The sequence below is a fragment of the Podarcis pityusensis genome, assembly GCF_964106645.2.
Source record: "Podarcis pityusensis genome assembly, chromosome: 1".
Classification (NCBI taxonomy): Eukaryota; Metazoa; Chordata; class Lepidosauria; order Squamata; family Lacertidae; genus Podarcis; species Podarcis pityusensis.
Window position 1 is genome coordinate 85,905,344 of NC_138028.1, and position 21,147 is coordinate 85,926,490.

Consider the following 21,147-nt stretch of genomic DNA (forward strand, 5'->3'; position numbering starts at 1 on the left):
AATGAAACAGTTGCCATACGATTCTTGCCATTTTCATGCAATAAACATGGTTGTGTGATTGGGCCTGTGGAGATGAGAGTCGGAGAGTCAAGTGCATGACTGAAATGTACCACAAGGGAATGGAAGGGGGTTTAGCATTGCTTGGGCACAGAGGAGAAGGAGGGCTTCTGGTGTGGGGTCTAAATCTCTGAAGATACTTTGGAGGCACCGGACAGGGGCAAGGGAGGCTGCTAATGCTATGGCTACAACATGAGAGCCCTTGGTTACATCCAGGATCAGAGAAGGTCGGTTGCTGCACCCAATGCTGAGAAATTCCTGGTCCAGAAATGGACTAGAGGGAGGCATTCTGTGCTGCTTTGCACACTATCTAGGAGAAGGTCTCAGGTTCAGACCCTGACATATTTAGGTGCAGGGCTGGGAACAAGGTTTTCTCCTGTGAACCTGGAGCACCAACAGCTAGATAACAGTGGACCAGAATGACCACTTCATGCACTGGGCTGTCAGCTTCCTATGTCCCTATGAAAGATCTCTTACCTTGCTTTCTCATCCAAGAAGGTGTAGGGTTTTTGAGGGACCCCTTGGCGCAACGACGACTCGTCCTTGGAAGCTGAAGTGAGCCTGCTCTGAGCCCCACTCCCAGCGTCCCGGCCAGGGGTAGCGCTGCGGCTCAGGAAGCGAGTGTGAGAAGGCCCCTCTTCTGGGCTGGGGGTAACTGGCTGGCTGTGTGCACCTTCTGTCGTGCTGGGCGCCCTTGGTGGGATGGAGATGAAAGAGGTGGCCATGTAGGGAACAGCTTTCGGGGAGACGGTCACTGGCGAGTCTGCCGCAGGGGTTGGTAAGGCAGGAGAGATGGGTGAAAACTTGGAGACGGAAGAGCCAGGGGAGGATGCCGCAGCAGGCGAGACCCTGGTGGGCACTGAGGCACTGTGGGTGCTGAGAGAAGATGCTGTTCTGGAAGGCTTCAAGTCTGGCTCTGGAGAGGTGGATGGCACAACAGCTGGAGGTTCGGAAGACAAGGCCTCCTTGGAGGATGGAACCAGGGCCGCAATTGGGAGCTTGGCCTTCACCGTGGCCAGAGGCTTTTCCTCAGGTTGAGTCACTTTGGGGGCAGCAGGAGCCTTCCCCCCTTGTGCCGGCACTGCCCCCTTGTGCTTCCTGGGAGGGGAGGACGGCAGGGGACCTGTATTTCTGCGCACGGGTTGGGGAGACTGGTCAGTGAGGGTCTGGGTGGATCTGGTGAAAGCGGCTTTCTCCAGGGCAGTTGTACTCTTTTTGGCAGTGAGAGCTGAGAAGGCAGTCTTGGGTTCTGGGAGAGGAGAAGAGGCTGATTTAGGCTCAAAAGTGGAGGGCCTGCCTCTTGTCAGAAGGCAAGGGAAAATCTATAGAGGGAACCCCTCTCAGCTAGCAAACAGTGGGAATCCCAACTATGACAGAGCCAGCTCAATAAAAGAAATATCCTCCCTACCGAGGGCAGCTGCACCTTGACACCATGAGGTGGGCTTGCAGCCAGAATTTAGGACATGGCTTGTGGAGTACTTGCAAGCACAATGGCTGCATACACACCATTCAGTTTTTGAAGCATACCATATATCTGAAACAAATCCCCCCTCTAAAATCCTGGGAACTGTAATTTGTTAAAGGTCCTGGAGGGGTAAACAACAGCTCCTAGGATTCCTGGTAGTGGTGGGAATGTATTTTCAATGTATGGTGTGTACACAGCCATGGCAACCTATTGGTTGGTTCAGACTATCAGGACTAAGAGCACCTCCCTTGTCCTCACCTGCACCCTCAATGAAGACCTTCCCCGAGGGGTTGCTGTAGGGGCCTTGTCCGGCCTTGTTAGCACAGGCAACACGAAACTTGACCATGCTCGCAACGGGGAGATCTGTCACGTTGAAGTAGCAGTCAGCGATGCCTGAACTGACCAACTTCCACTCATGCTCTCCTGGGGCGGGGGAAGAAATACATCAATTAAAGCTATATGCAGTAAATATAACACATTAAAGACCAAACAAAACCAATGCTGAAAACCAGAAACAAAAAAATAAAACCACAGAATGCGGGGTGGGGGGGAATCAAATGAAAACATGGTACAAGAAAAAAAGATTTGGTATCAGACTGAAATGCAGGTAAAGAGAGGATTGATTAGGGCAGGGCAGAGAGCTCCACAAAGCATGGGGAAGAATGCAAATAAGACAGGACTGTAAATAGCTTGGTCCCAAACTGTTTTGGGGCTTTGTAGTCATAACCAGGATTTTGAATTAGGAACAGTTAGCAAATGAACAATATTGGAGTCATATGCTCTGATAAGCACCATCCTAGCTACTGAATTCTGCACCAGCTGAAGTTTCTGAACTTCAGAAGTTTCTTTTCTAGAATCAGCTCCACGTAAGGCGTGCACCATATCTGCTAATCTGGATCATGTTACTAAAACATGTGTGACAGTGGCTGGATATTGCCTCGGGGGGGGGGGGGGCTCACTGCAAGAGGTTGTGCCTTGCATGAAGATTGAATCTAAACACCCATCTCTACAGAAAGGTGATGAACTCCGCATCTTGTCCTCAGATTTGGACTGAATCTGTAACTGAACTGCATATAATGCAAGAGGATGGGGAAGGGAGACTGCTAGGAAGCAATACTTTTCGGTATTGATGTACCACCAGCTGTTTGGGAATGGGCAGGCAACTAAAGGAGTAGGAATGAGAAGATGGCTGCAAGTTGCACTGTAGCCTTATTAGAAGAATAAAAAATTCTGCACATGCGAACATGGAGGTGGTGGATATGGAGCCCCAGAAGGTCCACAAAGAACCAGGGGAATGCATGTGACGACTAGAGCCTCTGCAAAGGAAAGGGCAGAAAGCAGCTGGCAATATTTTCCACATCCCACCAGTTCATACCATCCATCTTCCGTTCCAGCGTGTACGTGCAGGGTGCCTGAGTATCTGCTGGCCTCCATAGCACCAGGACTGTGTTCCTGTACTTCTGGGGGATTTCTGGGGTGCCTGGTCTCCCAGGAATTTCTGTTAGGAACAGGTTTGAGAAAAGAGAAATGAATGGAAAAGCATGAGATAGTAACCAATGAGATATGGGATGGAAGGATCTGTCGATTTCGTTTCTCACAGTTTCTATTTTCCCCCCGTCTTAAATTCAGTTCTCCACATTTTGCAGGAATTTGTGGATTTTATAAAAAACAAAACTCATGTACCATCATTTCAGTACAAATTTCTCTTGATAAATTTCTGCATGCATTTTTTTTTTAACTAAGGTACACGTATTTACACAAATATCTCCATTTTTATGCATATATTCCTATAATACATGCATTTTTGTAAAGATTATTTGGTTGGAGAACTGCACTTCAGAATTCAGATGAGTGTGAATGTAAAGGGATAGCTGTTTCAGAATAGGTGAATTTTATAGATTCGGTTGTCAATGCACACTGAATCATATTTCTCTTCCATTGCTACATGAGATATATTGCCGCAACAAGCTCATAGATGTTTGGTTGGGGTGGTGGGGAACCAGAGCGCACTCTTTTTCTATCCTTACTTGCTACAGCCAGGGTGCAGGAACTGGTGGCAGTGCCCAGTGCATTGGTAGCGTTGCATTCATACAAGCCTGCATCCTTCTTGGAGACTTTGGAGATGGTGAGCAGCTGGCGGCCATCTTTACATGCCACAATGTTGAGAACACCCTCTGATACCAGGGTGTTCTTATCTGCAGAGGACAAGAAAACCGATCCGTACAACCACTGTAGGTATATCAATATTGCACATTGCCTTACATCCTTCTCCTGTAGCTTGTGCTCTAATGCATCTTTGCCACAGAGTTCATACTCAGTTACTCAAACATGTGAGCTTCATCAGAAGTTGGAGTACCTCTTTTCCTGGCTGAACCCAAGGGGTCTCTATCCCAACAGAGTTCGGCACTTCTGAGTTCCAAGAGAATGTAACCATGTGGATGGCAACCAGTGCAAGGATACACAATTTGCACCATGGTGATGCAGGGGTATGCAGCTAGGTCTGTCAGCATGGATGCCCAAATGGCAGCTCAGTTCTGGGCTTGACCTCTCCTAGCTCTGTGGCTGAACCTGCCTTGGGTGGCATTGCATCATGGCTGTCTGGTAGGATACCTGTTAGGAATCGCACACTGGAAACAACTCGGCAGGTATCAGACTCCACCTTTCTGATCTTGAGAGTCAAGAAACTATATTGCTTCTTCCTGCCCCAACATGCAGACACACACGCTCCTTGTGACACAATGCTTACCTTTCATCCACAGTATGCGAGGGGCAGGGCTGGCTGCAGGAAGGCAGCAGAGTTGCACTGCCTCTCCCTCCAGCAATACCTGGTCCTTCAATTTTATGTGGAAAACTGGAGGGAAGTCTGCGTTGGACAAAGAATAAAAGGGGTAAATCCGAGGCTGCTTCCAAGTACCACATAGATGGTGCTAAAAGGTTTGGCAGAAATTCCATCCCCAGCATAGAAATGATCCCCGTAACAGGGCTGGGGAAACCCCAGGTCTGGGGGCCAATTGCAGCTCCACAGGACTCTCTGCCTGGCCCTCAGAATTCTACACAATGCCTCTCTCTACAGGCTCCACCCCTTTTTCCCATGCTCCACCCCTCACTGGTCCTGCTCCATTATTTCCTTGAGTGTTTTTGCCTAGCTAGAATGTGTCCCTGAATGGTAATAATGCCTCTTCCTTGCCTGGTCATTTAGAGGTGTGAGGAGTAACCTCTGACTTTTGCATGACTGGAATTTGGCCTGCTCTAAGGAGTCCCACCTCTTCCACTCAGTTTTGCCCTGGCTGTGCCCACCACTGACAAGCAGCCCACGCGGGAATGTGGCCCTCCGGCTGAAAAAGGTTTCCCACCCCTGCCCTATAGAGTGGAGTGGAGAAGACACAGGTTCAGCCCTTCGCCATCACGTTTCCCTAGAACGGCCCACTGTAATTGCCCCGGCGGCTGGAACTTTCTAGCATAGCTGAACAGGTGAGAGCAACTCAGGCTTCCATTGGCCAGCTACACCAGGCTGAATTTATCTCAATGGCAGCTCTGGCCCCACACTTCTTCATGGGCATACCTGACTCGCTGAGCACATAGGGTTGACTCATAATGACAACACCGTCCCCTCTCAGGCTGGCAGGAATGTTGGGCTGTGAAGCAACCTTGTCTTTCTTGGATCTGGACAAGCTCCAGCGTTCCCAGCGAGAACCGCGCCGCTGGCTTTCACCAGGACCTGTGAAAATGACAGATATGGGTGGGCTCTTTCTTGCGCAAGCTAAGAGAATCCTGGGAAATGGTTGGGGGGCCTGAGTGACGCAGTGCTTGCTTTAAAGACTGTTTCAAGGCAAATCTAAAAAAATGTAGTATAAACACTGACAACCTGGAAACACTGGCTTGCGAGCGCTCCAGTTGGAGAACAGCCTTTACCAAAGGTGTCATGGGCTTTGTAGACACTCAAACTCAGGACGCAAGGGAGAAACGTGCTAGGAGGAAGGCACGCTTGGCAAATCCACACCGTGATCAACTCCCGCCCGGAAACCAATATCCTCACTGTGGAAGGATGTGTGGGTCCAGAATTGGCCTCCACAGTCACTTACAGACTCATTGTTAAAACCGTGTTTATGGAAGACAATCTTACTCGGCTAAGTGATCGCCAAAGAAGAAGCTTCTACTGAATGTGTGGTGTGCCCAGAGCAGGATTAGTCACTCTCAAATCACACATACTCCTCCACCTCAGCCGTGTTAGCATCCTCTAAAATATCCAACTTATTATTCTCTCTTTTTTCTCTCTTCCTTGATCCCCAGTTCCTCCAGCATTTTCCTGGAACTTGTACCACAACCAAAAAAGTGGCCAACAAGTTGGTGGAACTACAATTTGTAAGCCTCACTCCCTTCCCCATGTTAAAAGTCATGCAGCACTTATAAAGGATGCCTTTAAACATGCCCAGAGGAGCCATGATCCCTCAATGGAGAAACATCAACCATAACACACACACACACACTTTCCCAGGTGGGAAATGGTTGTAGACCATTGCTCACCGCTGCCTGTGGATGTGTCAGACTGGAAGGACTCTGTGGAAGGGACACTTGCAGACTGGGCTGCCAGCTGGTTCTGCGGGATACCCACTTGACGCAGGTTTTCCCCCTCAGAAGTTGCACGGCGCAGGTGAGAGAGGAAAGGAGCTTTCTTCTCAGGCTGCCTGATACGGTCACCACCAGCAGCAGCTGCCTGGTCTTCCTCGCCACGTTGCGAGTGGCTGCGCAGATGCGTGGAGAGGCGCCCCATGGTGGTCCCGATCTTCCTGCGCACAGCCATGACGGGCGACTCACTGGAGCCAGGCTCCGACTGCTGGCTGTCTGAGTCCTTTTTGTCCTTGGAAGCCAGGCCCCCAGACAGCCTCGCTCCCCCTCCTTCCTCCTCCTTGGCCTTCCTTCTCTCGACGGGAGGCGTGCGTCGGAGTCGCATCGACATCCTGCGGATGAAGCCGCCCTCCTTCTCCACTTCATGCAGGTCCTGCACAGAACGAGAGCGCTCGCCCAGGTGTCGAGAGACCCCAGACTTGGACAGCTCCAGCGGGGCACCCACAGGGCCTGGCCGGTAGATGCCCTCTTCCCGCGGCCCGGCCAGCTGCCGCTCCTCAGACCTGGAGAGCAGCTTGCGGCCCCTGCTGAGGGAGCCTTCCCTGCCTCTCTTGAATTTGGCCTCAAAGACCTCTTCAGAGTCAATGTCCAGGATGTGCTCAGCACTGGAGGAGCGAACTTGGGGGGAGGGTTCCTTGCTGGGGGTCTGCGCAGCCTTCTTGGCAAAGGCAGCAGTGGGGTGGGACTGTGTTGCAGCTGGAAAGGTTTGAGGTATACCTTCTGAGGCAGCCACAGAAGGTTCTGCGGCCTCCCTGTGAGGGACCTGGGATGACTCGCCAGCCAGGCTCTGCATGACATCAGCGTAGGCCGAGCGCTTGGGGGCCGAGCTGCCTGGGGTGGGTGAGATGGGTGTGCGAGTTGTTGACTCCCTTGGAGAGCCTATGGCTTTCACAGCTTCTGGAGCGTCAGGTTTGGACAATCTCGCCAACGCCTTTTCCTCAGGTCCCCTGGCGGTTGGTCTCCTCAAGCTAGCCCTGCCGATGGGCTTTGTTCCCGCCTCCGCCTCAGGGGTAGGCGGTTTGGAGGGAACCTCGTGTGGCGTGTGGGGCCTGGATTCATTCAGAGCGGAGAGGGACGGCGTCTCTTTCAGCCTCTGGACTTCGGCCTGGGCTAAAGGGATTTCCAGCGGTGCTCCGGAGCGGCGGTGCAGGGTGACAGGCTCCCCGTCGCCTTGGCTGAAGGAGCTGCTCTTTTGGAGGAGGCGCCCCTCAGGGGGCATGTGCTGTGGAGCCGTCTCGCTGGAGGCTGCGCGCACCATCTTGTGCCCGGGGGACAGCTGCTTCTCCAGCCTGGGAGGCCTCAAGCCCTTTTTCTCAAGGCCGAGGGTCTCCAGCAGCGGCCCCCGCAAGCCGCTCAGCTTGCCGTCCACGGGGCTGCCATGAAGCAGGCGCTGCCGCATGACCTCCAGGCGCTGGGTGTATTCTTCCTCTGGCAGCCCGCCCTTCCTGCGGTACAATGTGCCGGGGCTGGGGCTCCGACGGGGCAGCTCCATGGAGGCTGCTTTGGTCAGGCGTTTGCGGGAGTGGGGCTCCGCTTCATCCGAGGGGAGACTAAGCAACAGGGCACTATCAGCAGAGCTGCCACGGCGCAGCTCCCCCTTACGCGAGGCTTTGTCAGATGCTTCTGGGGAATCCAGGCTGGAGCCTTTCTTCAGGGCCTTCCTGGGGTACTCTGGCCTTTTCTGGGCCTCGCGAGTCTCCTCGTCAGAAGAGCAAGGCTCCTCAGCCTCTGTGGAGCGCTTCCGTGGCAACGTGCCCTTCTGCCTCCTGAAAGAGAGCTCTGCTTCTTCCTTTCTCTTGGGATCCACCACAGCTCCCTGCCCCTCATCATCCTGCCACTCCATCAATGTGCCCTCTTCATCTGCTAGAGCCCCCTCAGGGCTGAGAGGCTCATCATCTGTTGGGATCTCAGTGAGCGACATGCGGGAGCCGGAAAATTCGGGCTGATGGGGCATGGGAATGTAGGGCAACTCCTCTGGGTCATCAGAATCTGAAGAGGAGGACAACACCGAGGTCTCCTTGAGGAGGCGAGGCACAGCAATAGACAAGTGGCTGGATGTGTCCTCTAGGAGCTCAGGAATCGGCCGTGGCACCATGTTGCACTTGTAGCTGATCTGGGAGCGCTGGGGAAAGAAAGCACACGCTGAGGGGAGAATGGGATGGAGCTCAAGCAAAGACCCAGAGAGCCTCTGTTCCACCCACACCTCATTTCACAGGCTTGGCTGCCCACCCTCCTTATGAGGCCAGACTGTAGTTTCCATCATCCCTGACCATTGGACACGTTGGTTGACCAACAACATGTGAAGAGCACCATGGAAAACTGTCAGGGTCATATGCACACACAGACACTCACAATTGCACACACACCACTTGTGCTCCACGGCAGCATTTTCTGCACAATGGTGTCCACCTTACCATCCACCCCCTCCTTAATTTTGCTGCTGGAGGGAATTCACAACTGCAAATCAACCAATCAATAAATTGCCATCATGCTGTCAGGTACTAAGTTTACCTGCCATTTCCGGCGAGATATGAAGAGCTTGAGATGATCTGTACTGATGCTCTTGCCCTTGGCTAATGTCTGAAAGGAAGGGTGGAAGCAGGCAGGGTCAGAAGAACAAGCAGAGCTCTGTAGCCGGGTCAAAACAAAGGCCTATCTAGTCCAGCCTGTTTCCCACAGTGGCCAAAGAGATGCCTCTGGCTCAGGCAGCCGGAAAGAGTTGCTTTTGCTCCCTGCATGTGTGGCAGAAGCCTTTGCTTGAAGGAACCTCTCCCACTTTGAGCTACCAAGATTTTCTCCTGCCTAGAGAAAGGCACCACCACCCAACATGGGCCCCACTTCTCTTTCTAAAGAGGCATCAGAAAATGGACTTACCTTGAACCAGGGGTGTTCCAGGGTCTGATCTGCATTGGGTCTCCTGGGAAGGAAAACAAGAACGAGTCAATACAGCATTCGCTAGCACAGAGGAAAGCTGTGGCTAAAGCCCACACACCCCACACTTCCACACACTGCTCCTCAGCATGTCCTGCTCCTTTCCTTCTGCTTCCTCCAGCCCACCTCCAATCACTCTCCTCTCTCCCACCAAAAGCAGAATGGTGTCCTCTGATTACTTGCATTCCAATGCTCCTTCTTTCCAGGCTTGAATAAAAGGACTGTGAGAGCATTTCCTTGCTTTCTAGAATGGCTAACAAACCTCACAGCTTAAAAAGAGTGGGATCACTCTTGCACAATCACCTTGGTTTTTTTCAAGAGGTAGGATTAAAATATGTTACATCAATAAATAATACACTATACTTGCTTGCTACTACAGTAGACATGGAAGTCAGGGTGAGAGGATCACATGGGAAATCAAAGCTTTTTGGTGGGGTGGGGGTTGTCCCCAAGCATTGTGTGTCTTTCGGCTACTTCAGACAACCTGTTTACTGAGCTGTTATCCTGATTTGCTTAAACAAAGCTTACACAGACAGAGGTTATGCCATGTCTGGTCTTCATTGAGCATTCGTTCCGATCTGTTTGTGGGGAGGTTATACAATAATGATCGTTCATCCTCATTTGCTAGTTTGAGGTTCTTATATCTCCTTAACCATTCATTCGTCCCACACTTTCCAGTGCATTTCTCTGTAATTTTCCTAAGTGCAAAAGGTGTGTTAAAGTGGATGTAGTACATGTTGGCCCCTTTGGGCAGTTGTTTTATTGTGTGTGTGTGTTCTGCAATATGTTCTTGGCACAATAACAGTCCATTAGAGATTTATTTTGATTTCCTTTGACTTCTGTAATGCTTCCTCAATGCTATCACATTATTGCCACCTGTAGGGGCTATAAGACTACAAAAACTGAACAAAAGTATACCAGAATCCTTGTGGTATAAAAAGTCGCAGGATTTCAGCAGGAAGCCACAGGATCACGTGTGGCCACCCTGAGAGCATCCTGAGCACAAATCATCATCAACACACAATAAAAGGATGTCTGGAGGGGCCCTAGAGCATAATTTTCTCGCTGCAAAGCCCTGGCAGCCTGCTGGTAGGGGAGGCCTGGAACTCTCTTTGGCCCCCACTCTAAGGTGGCTTTTCTTTCTGTGCCTCTGGACACATAGCTTTCCCTTTCTCAGAGAAGGAATAATTATAGTTGTTTTCCCCTCTCTCTGCCATGGGGGCAGGGAGTATGTGTGTGGGGAGTCCTCTTTGCATCCCACACAGGTAAATGCCTCTATCTAATCCTCAGGGAGACCCTTAATATACCCTAGTACTTACAGGCGATCATTGACCAGTACTTTGATAACAAAGCCTTTAGCCTCTCTCGTCAGTCCTGTGAACATACTCTCCTCAAAAGCCACGTTGTAGTTGCGGATGTTCATGAGTGTGGTCTTGTCGTTCTCACCCACGAACGGGGAGATCCCTGTGAGACTGAGAGAGGGAATAGTCAGAAAATCATTGGCTCGCAGGCTTGGGGCAAGCTTTCTGGGTTTCCCATGCCCTTGCATGCAAGGATGTAGTGATGGGGTGAGGAAATTTACTGGGGTAGCTTTTCAAGGTTCCCCAAGCCGTAATTCACACCCTGGAGACAGTAGAGCATGGCTCTCTGGAGAGCTGAATGGGAACACTATGTCAAAGCATAGTGGTGGAATTATCTGCTTCCAGGACAAGCAAGAGCCCTGGTATTTCTCATTGTGCCTTCTCTTTACCATAATATGGTAGAGCTGCAAGGGAGATGGGAACAACCTGAACAGTCCTAGCACAGTCCTCCAAGCTGAGGCTTACCATAGATATGTGATTACTCCCACTGGCCTGTAAAGAAAGAACAGACAAAATTTCAGTGCTTTGACAGGACATCTCTAGGAGGAGTTAAGTTATATGATCCAGGTGGTACCTATACTTAGTGATCTTAAGGATAGATAGATTAAATGGGATGATGGTATCAGGGGTTGAGCTGGTTGAGGTTCTTTCCAACTCAATGATTCTGTGATTGTAAGGTTAGGGTCTGGACAACAGAAGGGCTGTTTCAGTTGTCAGATAAGGTGTGGTGGCTTTTTCTGCAAAATAGATGGTCAAGTAGAAGTGATCTGTTTCTACAGGAGCTATAGGCTGGAGACCCCTCTGCCAGAAGAGAGCCTTTTGGGAAGGGGGCTTACCTTCCCTCTCCCAGTTGTGGAATGTGCTAACCCATATGCCTCTGTTTTTGCTCTCTGCAAGAATACTACATTGCTGGTGGCCCCCCTAATCTGATGAGGGAGAAGCATCTGCTGGTGTGTGTTTAATGCTGTGAAACTCCACCTATGTTCAACTTGTACTGTATGCATGTGAAAATAAACCATATGTCACAAAACAAAAGCAAGCCTTCAGAAATCAAGTTTATGACACACCCCTGGAGTTCTCACTGCTTCGAGCCTTGGGGTGCATGTAACAATAGATAGATTAGATTAGCCCCTGGCTAGCAAATGGTATGGCTCCATGATCAGGGAGTCCAGAGAACCAGGGCATTCTAGGGTCTGCAGTGTTGGATTTGTAACAGTCTTCAAGAGGTCGGGATCCAACTTAAGGTTGAAACAAATGCACTACAGTAGAATGGGCAATAATGAGCCAGTGCATCATGCTCACACTCCCCAAGTAAGACTTATACAAAAGTGTTTTGCACTGTCTTTAAGGGGAAACAGCATGGGCTGATCTGCAAGAGTCAAGGCAAAACAAGCTGCACAGGGAGCAACCCTGACACCTCACTTGTGCTGACTCTGCCCCATGCAAACCAGCAATTGCAAGCCCAGGTCCAATTGAGTTTGTTCTTCCAATAGGCATCCCACGGTCCCAGAAAAATCTTCTGGACTACAGGTTAAGCAAGGGCCTATCCCAGTAATTCCTCCTCCCTGAAATTGCCCAATACTCAAGTTCAGGAATTCCCCGTTAGCTTTTAATTTCTCCTTTCTGGTGCTCGTTTCAGGGATGTGTGTGCACAGGCATACATCATATTGTGCAGGTGCATCTGTTTACCAGACATCGGTGACACCGGAGACTGGACTCTGGCTGACAATCTCGGGGCCCACAAATTCGGGGGTGCCATACTTGCAGTACTGCAGCTCATCCGGAAGCAGCTCTTGGGCATTGCCGAAGTCACAGATCCGCACCTGATCGCTGCCGGGTTCAGCCAGCAGCAAGTTTTCAGGCTGTGGGAAAGGAAAGTGGAGAGGTATTAAGGAGGTGCCCCCCGAGAAAAAGCTGCTAAGTAAGCAAAATAATTCACAACTGTGAAACGTGACAGATACTCACCCACAATAGGCACAGATTACAGAAATCATTCCCTTCTCCAGGGGATTCCCTACAGCCAACATTGCATTATTCACACCAGTGAGCTATGCTGTGGTCTTCAGAAAGGTGTCTAGCCCCTTTTCATGTCCACTACTTCCTCAATGCTGTGCATGCTTGTAACTATTTCCAGCAATCTCCTGAATGGAGGAGCGTGTGTTTTTATTGATCCCTTAGTTTTGCACAAATCCAGAAAACTGTACCAGCATGTCACATTAAAATTTTCAACACCATGCTAATAATCCATCTCCTCCAGGTTGCATGGATGGAGATTGGAAAAGTGAACCACAACCTACCCTCCAGAGGTGGCACAACCATGTATGGCAGGAAGCTTTATCTGAAAAACGCACCCAGCCAGAGGTGAACTAAAAAGTGGCAGGTTCCTTTTTTCCTCTTATAATAATTACAGGGTGGGGGAGCCCAGGCCGTCTCTCTGCCATCAATTCTTCTGGTGAAGTGTGATATCGTAGGTGGGGCGGCATCATTTCTTATCGTGTCCCATAGAATGTGCATACCTCCTGCCCCCATTTTCTTTCATTGCTTTGTGATATGTGTGTCCTAATGGTGAGATTGTGTACAAGGTGTGTCTTCTTCCTGGTGTTATTCCCATTCTGGACAGGGGATGGAGGGGTTCATTCTTTCCTTTTCTCCCTTGTTTGGGGTTCTCTGTATACTATTCTGTACATTTAAGTACTATGTGTGCTGGTTTACATGTTGGTTTGGTTTTATTGTATGGTTCCTGAAAAATCTCAAATGTGTTTCTCAGAATAAAAGACCAGACCCAATAATTTGTTTTGAGTAAGAGAACAAAACAGAGCTCACAATCCTTTCACACAAAAATCTACTCCTGGTTATCCTCCCACCCTAAAAATGTTTTTTCCTTCATTTCAGCAGTATAATTAAGGGAGGGATGCGACAGGCACCCATTATCTGCACTTTCCGGAAACAACTGAAGACATTTTTGTTCAGACAGGCTTTCCCAGCTGGATAAATGGGTCTTTACCACAAGTGTCTACATTATACAGTTTTAGTTTTGTTTTAAATGTGTTTGCTTTTTTGTGTTTTTAACTGTTTCTAATTATCTTTAGTGCACATCGTCTTGAGACAGCTGTTCAGAAGGCAACTGATAAATCAATGATGACAATAATAATTTTGTTGCTGTCATTGTTAAACAATTGGGGAGTCAGAAATCCTTGCCAATCTACATCAAGTCACCCAGAAATCTACTAGTAGATCCCAGTCCACCTTCTGCTCACCCTTACTGTAGTTTTAATAGATTTTATATATGTGTATAGTTTTAATTCTATCAATGTTTAGTTTTTTTTTACAAATGTTTTCCTATGTTTTTTATTTTTAATCTGTAAGGTGCCTTGAGTCCCATCAGGGGAAAAGGCAGGGTATAAAACAAACAAAAAACAAACAACAACAACATACTATAGATTACAGGTACCTTGAGAACATCACTCACTATTTAACAAGCATATATTATAAGGGGGGGTTCTGCCATCAACCTCAGGTTATTTGGAATTTTTGTTCTCACAAGGCAGTGTGATACCTTTGGCTACCCAAGCTGGTTCTTACTCCATAAGCTTCCCAGAACCTCCTTGCAGCCCATTCATTGGCCCAGTGGAAATCTGGTGGAAAGCCAAGGATGTTAGAGAATTGAAAAGCAAGGGAGACAAGCCTGGGGCCTTCCAATTGTTTCTGCAATACAGGATAGCAGCTCTCACCAACACATTTCTAGAGCAAAGTCTAATTCCACAGCATCAAAGATCATATTAGTTTAGCCATTCCCTGTCAGGGCAGGGCCTGACAGACAACAAAAGGACTGCTGCCCAGGAAGGAAGGAACACCTGCTGAGAGTCTGAGGGTCCTGCTCCTGCCTCTCTCCACCAGGCCTAGGGCGGGGCCTGAAAAAAGAACTGCTGCTGCCCAGCAGAGAGTACTGTTTACATTCTTTTAAACTACTTTTAAACTGCTTTTTAATTGTGTTTTTTAAAAAAAGTAAATTTTAAAAACTGTTTTTATATGTTGGGGTGTGTTATTCGGCTGTTTCTATTGATATTCTGATTATGTATTTTGTGTTTTTTATCTTGTAATTTTATCTTGTGAACTCCTCTGAGACCTGTGGATACAGGGTGGTATATAAATTTAATAAAGAATAATAAGGAATAATAATTTTGCTGCACTACACTAGGTTCCTTGGGAAGGACTGGTTGTTAAACTACTCTAGAAATCCTAGTTCTGTGAGGGGAGCAGCCTTAGCAAGCTACATTCCCCAGGATTCTTTGCGGGAAGGATGCCATGGCTGTTTAAAGTGGTATCGTAGTACTTTAAATGTATGATGGGGCCCATGATTTCAGTCTGTACAAAGGAAGAGTTGAATCCCAACCGGGCTAAGCCAAATGCTCAGGGAATACAGATGAGGGCCAAGGCTGACCACAGCAGGACACGCCAGGGAGCACTCACCTTAATGTCAAGGTGCAAGATGCCATGATGGTGGAGGTAGCTGACACCCTCCAGGACCTGCCGCATGTAGCAACGTATCTGCAGGTGAGTAACCCAGCAACAGTCAGAGTAAGGTACAGTCAAACAGAGAGACATCCAATTAGACACACACAGAAGGTGGGATTGGAGCCCAAACCACCAACTTGTCATTGCTATGGAAATCTGCTCGTCCTTGTCCCTGGTACTTCTTTAGCTAGGTTTTTATTTTTATTCTTAAGATCTATTGCTTTTCAATCATTTTCAAACTCTTATGATTTTACTTTACCTGCTGCTTCACTGCCTATACAGTTGTTTTCTTTTGCTGTGGTTTTTTTATTATTACATGTAAACTAATAGGAAAGCCATACAGGCTGAAAAAGGAGCGTTAATACATTTTCTAAGAAATGAAGCCCTTCCAGGACAATGAAGATAAGATGGCCTTGAGGGCCTGTTCCCATGACAGCAGCCTGCTCTTACTTCAGATTCGCTCACAGAGGTCTTCCTCGCAATCCGCTCTAGCAGTTCTTCTCCTGTGCAGCTGTATAGTCCGTCAAGGGAAATGTCATGTAAGTAGAGACCCCACCCTGCCAGCTTCTCAAAAGCAGTGTCCACCTAGGAGTCCCTCATAACCATTACCAAAAAATAAAACATATATTTTTTAAAGGGCCTACTGCGCTGGATCCTGGGTCTCCCAACCACCACCAGATCTCCCAAATAGAGGATACAACTCCATGACAATGATGATGGCATTCCTCTTCTCAAAGGCATCATGGAAGTAGACAATGCGTTCGTGGTCCAGCTGAGCTATGATGCCAAGCTCACGGCGTGCTGATTTCTTAGCTTTGGCACGGCACGGGATGAACTTGGCAGCAAAGGCCAAACCGGAACTCTTCTGGGTCACTCGCCGCACATATGAGAAGGCTCCCCTGAGGAACAGCACAGGTCATCATGAGGCACCACCCAGACCCATTCCTTGCTCTTCCCCTTGTTTTGCTGAGTTATGGTCATCCTGTTTTGACCTTGACCCAGCTGGTTAAGGAAAGAGGTCAGAGGGCATGGCAGAGTGACTTCTCCTGTGAAGATGGAGGAGTGATGGAGAAGCAAAGGGCCCAGCCCCTGCTGTTTTCTAGTCCTCTCTAGAAAACTTGTTCTAAACCTGAAGGGAGAGGCCTCCAATTAGTATATCAATTAAATGCTGGTAAAGCACAGGCTTTTACCAAAGCAACATGAGAAGCCTCGGTGAAAGGCTCTAATCCCAGAGCAAACTCCCAGGGTTGAGGCTGTGCCACTATCACCAGCAGAGTGTTCTGGAAGCCGGGAGGCTTTGCCACAGTTCAGGGACAAGGTGGTAGTAAAGGCAGGTGTCTGCTACATCCTTCCACGTACTTGGGAGTGAGAGGCAATTGCCCCCCTCCCCCCAGGAAGAATCGATTCAGATTAAATCCCCATATGTGAGCAAAGGTGGAAAAGCAGAAAGATGCTGCCACTGCCTTACTGTGTGAGCTTCTGACAACTGCACTGAACCCCAGGTAACAGTAAACTGTACACCAGGGGGACAGACCTGGTCAACCCATTGGTGGACCTGTGTTTGTAAGTCCAACAAAACTCCTGTGGGCAAGTAGTGCATCCGTTCCTTTGCATGTCAGGGTGACTGACCTGTGGCCCTGCAGACCTTGTTTGACTACAGTTTCCATCACTGACCATGTTGGCTGGGACTGATAGAGCCCAACAACATCTCCATGGTCACAGGTTTCCCATTCCTTTTTAAGGAGCCTTCAAGCCTGAGCCACCTCACACCAAGAGGAAGGCCCAGTATAACCTGCTTTATCTTCCCTGAGGACTCCCTCACCTGCCAATCTCCTCGTGGACATCGTAATATTCAGCCAGGCGACGAGCTGTGTGTGCGGCTTCTTCTGCCCGTGCGGCGTCAGCATCTGGCACAGCTAGAGAGAGCAACAGTGGGAGCAGCAGTGATAGATCAGGGGTACTGGGGGGGGGGGGGAGAATAAGCAGCACAAGACCATGACTCCTCCTGTCCCCCTTTGACATTCACCTGGGAAGCTTCATCATCCTCATGTAGAGCTGACTCTTATCCTATTGGCCCACACTGGTACAATATTATGAGAGGAATAAGGATTGTGCAAATCTTTATGGGTTGTGCAAATCTTTAGTAGGAAGTCCATTATGAGGGACTCCCTTATGGACTTGGGTTTAAATTAGTGGTTCCCAAATCTTTTCACCATGGACCACTGGAAAATTTCAGAGCGTCTTGTTGGACCACTTAATCATTTTTCTGCCTCGTGTAGCAATTATGATGTCTTTCTTATATGTTGTTATTCCATAGAATTCAAACTTTAATACAATAAAATACAAGATGAGAAATAATAGAAGCAGTACAAATACAATTAAAAATCAGTATCACTATTTAATGCAATGGGTGCGCCATTCCCCATCTTCAACCACAAATCCACGGACACACCACGGATCACCTGAATGAGTGAATCCCTGGCTTAAACATCATTGGGGAGGGGATGAGCATCCTCATTCACACTCTGGGTGTGCTTCCAAATTCACATTTGAGAACGTAAGAACATGACAAGGCTCCTGCTTGATCAGGCTAAAGAACCATCTGGGGTAGGACTCTGTTCTCACAGTGGCCAACTGCGCGCTGTAGCTCAGCAGTAGAGTATGTGCTCCACATGCAAAAGGTCCAAGGTTCAGTTCCTGGCATCTCTAGATAGATCAGGGGAAGACACCTGCTTAGAACTCTGTAGACAATACTGTGCTGGATTTTATAAACTGGTCTCATTGTATAAACCAGTTACCAATGTTCCATGTAGGGTTCTTAGGCTGGAACAGAGCAGAGATGGTCAATATACCTCCTGTGATGGGCAGGCAGTCTCTGGTTTGGTCAGGATCACTCTCAGTATGACAGGAGCCTGGCCTTCTGCCCTTGCCTAGTCAAGTCAATGGAATCTTCTGCCTGTTGTACTAAAGCCTCCAGCTCCACCAAATGACCTCAGAGATGCTGGGTTGGGCAGCACACATGCCATCTCGAGATTTGAGCATTGCCAGTTGCAATTCTAGCCTTGCCTTGGCACCCACCATGGTCCAGTAGGAGACCCACAGCCAACACTGCTTTTGCAGTCCTGGCACCCAACTAAAGCCCAGCAGCTCTTATGACTAGCACAATATCACGTACCTGCATGGACGACCAGCTCGGCCTTGCAAGACACTTCTCCAGCCAGGTTGCGGGCGATGCACGTGTAGACCCCACTGTCCTGCTCTGTAGTGTTCAGCACAACTAGCGAGCATTCGCTCTCCTCGTACACAAAGCTCAGGTGGTTACTTTCCGTCAGGAGCACCTCATCCTATTGGGGATATTTCATCAAGACAAGCCACTTGCAAACATCAGGTAGGCGGAACCATTTCATGTGGCAGGCTTCCCCAACCTGTTGCCCTCCAGATGTTCTTGGACTACAACTCCCATCATCCCTAAGCACAGGTTGAAGAAATCTCCTTTACAGTTTTCTCTTACTGTGCTGTTACAGGCCCAGTTTTCTTCAGGAAACTGTAAGAGGATCGAGCTTCTCTTTGAGACTCCCTGTCCAAGGCCCTTTCCTCAATTGATTCTCTTTCTGAACAAACCCACATGTCTCTACTTAGTTGTATTATTCAAGATGCAGGGAATGAGAATATTAGGCAGGCCTTAATTCCACACCATTGGGCCTTGGCTATTCACATGAAAGGACAGAAGGCACATGCCCTACTTCCAAGCAGTTAGCCACTCAGAGACTCCTGAGTATCTCATGTCAGGCCAAGAAGCCCTTGAGTTGGTTAGGATTGAGGGGAATCTGCTCCACTGAGGAGAAGGCCATGGCTGAGATATCATGGGCCCTAGGAGTTAAAACTGAGAGCCACTGACAGGGTGGACACAGTAGACGCATAGACTGAAGCTTAGGAACATCCTTCAGTCACAGGCAGCCTCCCCAAGACCAAGACCCACACTCACCTTGTACCACATGATGTCCGGGAGGGGTTTGCCCTCCACCACCACAGAAAACTGTGGCGTCTCGCCCACCCCAACCTCAATGTCTTCCATGATCGATTCAAAGCGGGGTGCCTCTGGGGACAGAAACACATAATTTGTTGAAGCAAGGGAAGATCCCCTCCCCTCCCTAAGTGACCCCAAAATAAATTAATTTCCCAGCTTAGTTCACTAAAGAAGCTGCATATCTTCCTCCCTCCCTCCCTCTGGGGAAGACCTTCTCCGCTGGCCTTGTGATATCCAGCTTATGTGAAAGCCTAGGACAGAGAGCAGACTGCTGCCTCTTGTGATACCTGGCTGTGGCTTGGGTGAGCCCTAAGTCTGCTTCCAGATTCTGGGAAGAGCTTAAAGGCAAGTTTTATCCCAATAGGCGAGGCTGTGACTCCATATATAAGGATGTGGGGCATGCTCATCAGCGGAGACACGTCCGAGAGCCAAGACTGGGGACGATGTTGGAGCATGTCAGGGGTTCTGGGCATCCCATACCTGCCAACTCCAAGCTGATGAAGCAGTGGTCATATCCATGCTGGTTGCTCACCTCGCAGGTCATTTCCCCCACATCCCCCCTGCCCACCCGAAAGAATCGCAAGGCGTGCTGGTCATCATCGGGCATGCTCATCTCCCAGCTGGCATCGCTGTCCTTCAGCACCACACCGGACCTGGCAGGGACAAGGCAGAAGAGCATGGGGTGGGAGGCTCAGGGCTGTATTCAACATAGCGCTAAGTCAGGCGCCTGCCAGGAGCACAATGGGAATTAGTAGAAGCCCACCTTATAAATCCCACTACTTCGGAGAAGAGACATAGTTCCGTGGTAGAGTATCTGATTGGCATGCAGAAGGTCCCAGGTTCATTCCCTGGTGTCTCCAGGTGGGGCTGGGAATGTTCCCTGTCAGAGATCCACAACCAGGCAGTATACACAACCCTGAACCAGATGAATTGCCGGTCTGACTCGGCATAAGGGAGCCTCCTCTGTTGCACCCCTTTTGCCACTAGCAGTTCCTTGTCACCTTGCCTCACCAACTGCCTCTGTGGCTTCATACCAAATCCAGGTTCCTCAGCAATTAAGAGCACAGCTCTTGCTTCTGTTCAGAATCTTAACACTGAGCTCCTGATGAGAAGCATGACATATTTCATGGGGGTGACTCATAACACAGCTCTTTTGATTAATTTGAAACATAAACATTAGCAGCATGAGGAGCTGTTGAGTCACACCTGAAACTAAAGTTATACAATATAAAAAAATGTGTTATAATTCCTTTTCATGCATATTCCAATAAATTAAAAGATGGTGAGAATGAATGTTCAGCCAAACACTGTATAACCCACTCAGTGCCGTAGGTTGCTAAAGTTGTGACAATTTCATCCTTGGCGTCCACCTAAGATATTTCAGCCATATATCTGAAAGTGGGAACATGAGACGCGCAGGTGTTTGCAGAGACCCATTAGGGTACTGTTAGGGGAGAAAGCAGGGAGCCCAAACTGTGGGTAGAGCCAGAGGCAATGACAGACAGAGCTAACTAATCCCAGTTTGGTACCCATCCTTCCTGTTAAAAAGACTAAGTAGGGTTTGGTGTAAAACAAGAAAACCCTTAATTTTTTTTTTTTTTTTTAAAGACTAAGTAGGAAGAAGCTGAGCGCCAGTACCGTCTCCTGGACTGTTTGTAACTACAAAGGCAGGCAAGTAGGGGCTGGGGTTGAGGACGATCTGGGATTGTGGGGCAGTCTCCCATTCTCCTAATGGACCAGCCTCCACTGCAAAGACCTGTATCACACAGGTGGACTTACCAAAAGGGTCATGGTTTGCCATTGCTGAGTTCAACATTTGATGTCAAACCCAGGCTTGCGCTCCAAGCTAAGGACAAAATGGCCTTTAAATTGTGAGTCCTTCAGCGACATCAGATTTTCTGGTGAAATTATTCTACCTCACCTTGAGCCTGGAGACTAGGGCTATAAACAAGCAATGAAATAAAAAACAGCAAAAGCCAAATACCTTCCTTGCAGGCCACTCTTAGAAAAAATCCCTCCTTCGTTTATTTTTTCTTTCCCTTTCACCCTCCTACTCCCTTTCCCAAAGATACAAGGCAGCTGTTCTCATCCCAGATCTTAACATCGTCATGGCACATGCAGTTGACTCAACAGCCTACCAACAAGTCTGTGAGCTGGATTCTATA

The 21,147-nt window shown here is 48.8% G+C and overlaps 1 protein-coding gene across 6 annotated transcripts in view; it reads right to left on the minus strand.

The window, feature by feature from the left end:
* The window catches only part of SPEG (striated muscle enriched protein kinase), a 104,504-nt gene that overhangs the window by 9,065 nt on the left and 74,292 nt on the right, over positions 1-21,147 (minus strand). For all 6 annotated transcript variants that reach the window (XM_080980748.1, XM_080980749.1, XM_080980753.1 and 3 more), the window contains 19 exons: positions 19,463-19,635; positions 18,941-19,053; positions 18,131-18,299; positions 16,778-16,871; positions 15,654-15,854; positions 15,406-15,466; positions 14,911-14,988; positions 12,130-12,302; positions 10,906-10,932; positions 10,399-10,551; positions 9,023-9,065; positions 8,660-8,728; positions 6,047-8,270; positions 5,085-5,240; positions 4,269-4,385; positions 3,550-3,717; positions 2,898-3,020; positions 1,781-1,945; positions 535-1,306 (listed from right to left, as the gene is read on the minus strand). In XM_080980748.1, the coding sequence (XP_080836874.1) occupies positions 535-1,306; positions 1,781-1,945; positions 2,898-3,020; positions 3,550-3,717; positions 4,269-4,385; positions 5,085-5,240; positions 6,047-8,270; positions 8,660-8,728; positions 9,023-9,065; positions 10,399-10,551; positions 10,906-10,932; positions 12,130-12,302; positions 14,911-14,988; positions 15,406-15,466; positions 15,654-15,854; positions 16,778-16,871; positions 18,131-18,299; positions 18,941-19,053; positions 19,463-19,635 (5,079 nt within the window). The remainder of the gene's footprint in view (positions 1-534; positions 1,307-1,780; positions 1,946-2,897; positions 3,021-3,549; positions 3,718-4,268; positions 4,386-5,084; positions 5,241-6,046; positions 8,271-8,659; positions 8,729-9,022; positions 9,066-10,398; positions 10,552-10,905; positions 10,933-12,129; positions 12,303-14,910; positions 14,989-15,405; positions 15,467-15,653; positions 15,855-16,777; positions 16,872-18,130; positions 18,300-18,940; positions 19,054-19,462; positions 19,636-21,147) is intronic.